The 6,177-nt window shown below is 41.5% G+C and overlaps 1 protein-coding gene across 5 annotated transcripts in view; it reads right to left on the bottom strand.

Annotated features, from left to right (window-relative positions):
• DOCK11 (dedicator of cytokinesis 11) overlaps positions 1-6,177 on the bottom strand; it is a 188,736-nt gene that overhangs the window by 97,832 nt on the left and 84,727 nt on the right. For all 5 annotated transcript variants that reach the window (XM_024128108.2, XM_055081656.1, XM_055081657.1 and 2 more), the window contains 4 exons: positions 5,136-5,258; positions 4,856-4,932; positions 2,063-2,247; positions 1,909-1,974 (listed from right to left, as the gene is read on the bottom strand). In XM_024128108.2, the coding sequence (XP_023983876.1) occupies positions 1,909-1,974; positions 2,063-2,247; positions 4,856-4,932; positions 5,136-5,258 (451 nt within the window). The remainder of the gene's footprint in view (positions 1-1,908; positions 1,975-2,062; positions 2,248-4,855; positions 4,933-5,135; positions 5,259-6,177) is intronic.

Genomic DNA, 6,177 nt, shown 5'->3' with positions numbered 1-6,177 from the left:
GCCGTGGCCGCTGGGCCTGCGCGTCCGGAGCCTGTGCTCCGCAACGGGAGAGGCCGCAGCAGAGGGAGGCCCGCATACCACAAAGAAAAAAAAAAAAAAAAAAAAAAAAAAAAAACAGACCCAACAGCAAGCAGATCCATTCCTAGCCTCGAGGAATTAGAAATTGAATGTCCATTAAGCTACAGACTACCTTACTGTTCTCTCACTTTATGAGCCACAGTTTAAGAGTCACTGGCTTGCTGTTGCACCAATAAAATTAATGGAAGGCTTTCTATGGTTCCATGGAAAGATCCGATTTCATTTCCAGTGTGAGTTTTTCACTTCCATAGGCCTGATAAGTTCAAGGATGAATATCTGGAGTCACTGTGCCAAGGTCCTAACCGCCTCACTCGGGTACTTCAGAGCTAGCCTCCGGGCCAGCTAAGAAATGAAAGTGACACTCCACGTGAGTGCAAAGCCAGCTCTCCTTAAATATGGTCATGAAGGCAATTTGCAGGCACTGTGGAGAGGTAACCTAAGAATCTTTTTTTTTTTTTTTTTTTTTTTTTGCGGTACGCGGGGCCTCTCACTGTCGTGGCCTCTCCCGTTGCGGAGCACAGGCTCCGGACGCGCAGGCTCAGCGGCCATGGCTCACGGGCCCAGCCCCTCCGCGGCACGTGGGATCTTCCCGGACCGGGGCGCGAACCCGTGTCCCCTGCATCGGCAGGCGGACTCTCAACCACTGCGCCACCAGGGAAGCCCTAAGAATCTTTAAGTATACAAAAGGATACCGCATGGGGGCAAAGAAAAAGTTATTCTCACCTCCACTGAAGGAAGAATCAGAGAACGTACACCTAATTTGAGCCAGCTAATTCTTAATTTAACTTAGCTTTCTCTGTGAAAAAACTCTCTTTTCAAAGGTCAGAGCTATTAAACATTCAATGACTTAATCGGGGCTATTCCAGCCTCTTTCCCGAGGTGGTTTAAGTGGAAGATTTGCCATCCATCTGTCTGATTTAGGCTCAAGCTAGAGAAGTTAGGAAGCCAGATAAACACTTTGTGATGGCTAGACGGTCTGACTTCTCTCTCAGGCCTCTGATTATTGGACTAAAGAGCCAAAAGTAAAACGCGGCTAGAAAGAGTGAAAATGTAAGGGCACTGTGAAGTGACAGGTATTTAAGGATTGCGGTATCAGATAATGCTGAGATGCTTTTCGTAGATCACTAACTCAAGTCTGGAGGCACCATTTGGCCAGCCACAGACTAGAAGTCATATCTCAGATCAAAGCAGTTATGCGGTGCTTCTGTCAGCTCGAAGCCCGTTCAGGTTTCAAGGAGAAAGGAGTTTAAACTCCCCTGATGGTACCGTTATAAGCTGTCAGGTCATAGGAGAAAACGACCTTGTGACTGGGCATTGGAGCAATGCAAAATCAAAGTGGAGCAAAGGCAAAAATCTGGCATATGAAGCTTACCCATTTTTAAAGCTATATATGCTCCTAACTCATTCTGTTATTTCTTAGGTTTTTTTTTTTTTTTTTTTTTTTTTTTTTTTTTGTGGTATGCGGGCTTTCCTCTGTTGTGGCCTCTCCCGTTGCGGAGCACAGGCTCCGGACGCGCAGGCTCAGCGGCCATGGCCCACGGGCCCAGCCGCTCCGCGGCACGTGGGATCCTCCCAGACCGGGGCGCGAACCCGGTTCTCCTGCATCGGCAGGCGGACGCGCAACCACTGCGCCACCAGGGAAGCCCTATTTCTTAGTATTTAACGCATTCTTATAGTTAATGTGTAAGAGTAGAGAAGACGATATAACATTTGTCGCATTAGTACATTTTCTTTGACATTTAAACACATTAAACTTAGCATACGGAACTACCGAGTACCAAAACCTCTACCTCTACTAAAAATGCATGCTTAGCAATTTCACAAACAAACCTTTAGAGCGCTAGCATCACTTTCATCCGAATCCCGGAATTCCACACAGACCGCGATGTTCCTTGCCTAAAATGATTCATCATTCAAAATGAGTGACAAAACAAAATTATAAATAACATTTTACACCCCAAAAGGTATAGTTTACACTGTGTACCTTGGCAAATGTTTTCTGGCTATCGTATTTTAACTGCAAGGGATATACATAGAGATGGTTTTTGTAAATAGTAAATGGATAACAATATTTTGTCATTTCTGGAACAAACTCTTCAACTTCCACAGTAATATTTTGACAGTTCTTTTCAAAAGGCTTCAGGGGCACATATGAAGACGTAATACAGTCTATAGCAGAAAAAAGAACAGGCAAAGATATAACAATCATTAACACATTCCCGCATTTATAAAAATATACATGATTTGTGTTCTCAAAGAGCAGTTTAACAAATAGAATTCTTAGTGATTGACAAAAAGTTATACAACCACTTTAAGAACCCAGAAGAACAAGTAGGAGTAAGTAGCCTGATGCTGATTTTAGTGAAACCCCTTCAAACCAGACGTGGATTGCTATTTCATTCTCAATGTAGAGTGATTTGCCAAATACAACACATCATAATTTTGACAAATTTAAACTCTGCAAAGAAATCCATTACATTTTTCCTCCTGTGACTGCAATTTAGCTTTCACTGCAAATTTCCGTTGGTATCAGGGAAGTAACAGTAAATTCATGCCAATTAGCTCATGGCTAGTCTTAAAAAGTTACCTTGGTGCAGGTGCAAATTTTCACTTAAGAAATAATGGCAGCCTTCTGAAACTACAAATCTTATGATGTGTTACCAATAATAAATTCAATCCTCCCGAAAGTGGAAAACACAAAGCCTCAGAAAGGTGTAGCAGCACATGTTATTGAGGTAGCCCCTTGTAGTAAAGGTTATTCATACACTTAAGAGGCTCTAAGACTGCTGGTCCTTGCTGCAGAGCAATACTGATGGAGAAGGAAGACCCCGGAGAGTCAGACCTGAGGACACAATATTTTTTGTGGGGTTTGGTTTTCTATTATAGCGATACTTACAACAGAATATCTGGAGGTATAGAGTAAAGGTACAAAGAAACAAGTGATCATTTCACTACCCAGAGATAACTACTGCTAATATTTTGGCATATTTTCTTCTAGTCTTCTTCCTATGCATGTTTTATATAACAACACAAAAATCCCACTGTATACAGAACTTTATCCTGGTTTTTTCTGGCATTTTATCTGATGTCTTATTTCATGAATTCTTTGTAAACATCATTTTTCATAGCTGCATAAAGTTTCATGGTACCTGGATACCATAATTGCCTTAACCACCCTGACAGTGTTGGGCTCTGGTTGTTTCCAAATCCCCCCGCCCCATATAAACAACACCGCAAAGAACACCTTTATGCATAAACTCCTGTCTACACTTCAAATTATTTCTTCAGGAAAAAAATAATCCATTGTACTCTTAGATGTTTTAAAATGTCAATTGCCACTCTCCTACTTCAATCTTTTCGTGACTTCTCATGGTACTTGGAATGAAATTCAGTCTTTTAAGGAGTTACCATGGTCTTTACAATTCTCTACATGACACCATTTTTCCTACTTCTCCTACTTCATCTCCTACTCTCCCTTGTGCCCGTCACACACTACACTAGAGCCACACTGGCTCCGTTTCTGTTCATACAAACCAAGCTAGCTCCCACCTCAAGGTCTTTACATATGTGACACCCTCAGAGCAGAATGTACAGTCCCAATCACCACATGCTGGCTGGGTCACATGGTGAGCCTTCACTGGCCACCCTTTTTAAAGCAGCCTGCCCAACCACAGACTGAAATTATTCATTTATTTGTTTTCTTGTTTAATGTCTGTCATTCCTTCTAGACTGTAATCTCCATACTTTCAAAGCATCTGGTAAGTATTCAATAAAGTTTACTCAATAAATGCTTATTTGGTGAATAAATGGCTAGATAGAATCTCAGAAATGGAATGCCTTAGTTACGGACATTCATGGATATCTACTGCCAAATTGTATTCCTACTCGTGATGGGGGACAGTGCCTGGCCAAAACCTAGCCAGCATTAGACAATTCCACTTCATTTTTGTAAATCTGATAGATGAACAAAAACATCACAATGCTTAAATGTTTACCTTTGCGTTAGTGGCATAATTACTGAGATTGGCCATTTTAAAAATATTTACAAGTCATTTTATTTCCTGCAAATTGTCTTTTGTGTCTCTTGAGATCATAGATTCTTTAGACAAGAAAAGAGATTCTCCTCCTTTTGGATTCCTTCGTTGATGAAACTTATCCAAGGCAAAAGGAGCAGAAACTCACTGGAGCACACTCACAACATCATATATAATACATGAAACAGCACCTGATAAAATCAACTTAATTCACTTCCTAATCGGTAACTATCTACCATGTGTCCTGGGTTGAACAGTGTCCCACCAAAATTCATGTCCACTAGAAGCTCAGAATGTGACCTTATTTGGAAATAGGGTCTTGGCAGATGTAAATAGTCAGGATGAGATCATAATGGATTAAGGTGGGCCCTAAATCCAATGACTGGTGCTCTTAATAGAAGGCCATGTGAGGACAGAGGCAGAGATTGGAGTGATGCAGCTACAAGTCAAAGGATGCCAAGGATAGTCAGCAGCCACTAGAAGCTAGGGAGAGGCGAGGAATGATTCTTCCTTAGAGCATTCAGAGGGAGTATGGCCCTGCTGACACCTTAATTTTGACTTCTAGCCTCTAGAAGCACAAGAGAATAAATTGGTCGTTTTAAGCCACCCAGTTTGTAATGCTTTCTTACAGCAGCCCTAGGAAACTAATATACCATGCAAACCTCAAGAAAAACACTGAGAAGATAAAAACCTGAGATTCAAGCATAGCTCTGTAGGCTTATTTGCAATATGTAAGTTCTTACTTGATAAATCCACAGGAACACATTCTACTGTGATGTTCAGCTGCCCAGGAATAATCTGCAATTTGGTCTTCTCTGGCCTAGATGTAAAATAAGAATACTTTATACTTAAAAGTATGATTAAGAAGTGCATTGGTTACACTTTATCCAAACTTCCAAATGCTTCCAAATCCAAATGCTCCAAAGCGTTCGATTTTTCCCATATATGACTCACATTCAGAATTTGAAGAAATTATAATTCATCTAGTATACTGATTTACTGCGGTAACTCCAAAACACTTACTTCTTGTATTCTGAGAGCAACTTGAGAATGTCTTCATTTGAAAGCTTGCTACTGTCTTGTTTATACAAAGGAGAAAATCTCCCATCCAGGTCCAGAGAACCTTGAATATCTTTGAAAATGGGTCTAAAACAGGAACAGAAGGGGTTTTTTAACTCGAAAGTATTGATAAATTAAGATAAAATAGTGGTGGTGGGAGTATAAAATGGTGAAACTATTTTGGAACATAATTTGGCAGTTTCTCCCGAAGTTAAGCATACACCTACCCTCTGATCCTGCAATTCCACTCCTAGGCATATTTCCACATGGTACTTGAACGTTCACAGCAGATTTATTTGTTATAGACCCAAATTGGCAACCAACCAGATATTCATCAACAGGTAAATAAACAAATCGTGGTATATTCTTACAACGGAATACTACTCAAAATGAACAACTGATACAACATTATGGATGAAACTCAAAAACAGGGACTTCCCTGGCGGTCCAGTGGTTAACACTTCTCCTTCCAATACAGGGAGTGCGGGTTCCATCCCTGGTCGGGGAGCTAAGATCCGACATGCCTCGTGGCCAAAAAACCAAAACATGAAACAGAAGCAATACTGTAACAAATTCAATAAAGACTTTAAAAATGGTCCACATCAAAAAAAAATTCTTAAAAAAAAAAGAAACCAAATGCAAGAGTACATACTGCATGATTCCACTTATATGATAAGTCTAGAATAGGTAAACGTCATCTAAGGTCAGTGGTTGCCTGGGTGTGGGTGGGATGGCTAACTGGACAGGAATATGAGGAAACTCTCTGGAGTGATAGACATGTTCTATATCTTGGTTGGGGTGGTAGTTTTATGACTGTAAATAGCTGTGAAAATTCATCAAGTTGGACATATAAAATGTGAATTTTTGGGCTTCCCTGGTGGCGCGCAGTGGTTGAGAGTCCGCCTGCCGATGCGGGGGACGTGGGTTCGCGCCCCGGTCCGGGAGGATCCCACGTGCCGCGGAGCGGCTAGGCCCATGAGCCATGGCCGCTGAGCCTGCGCGTCCG

This window comes from Physeter macrocephalus, chromosome 21, assembly GCF_002837175.3.
Source record: "Physeter macrocephalus isolate SW-GA chromosome 21, ASM283717v5, whole genome shotgun sequence".
Taxonomy (NCBI): Eukaryota; Metazoa; Chordata; class Mammalia; order Artiodactyla; family Physeteridae; genus Physeter; species Physeter macrocephalus.
The sequence above is the reverse complement of the archived record's forward strand: the minus strand, read 5'-3'. Positions and strand labels throughout refer to the sequence as shown.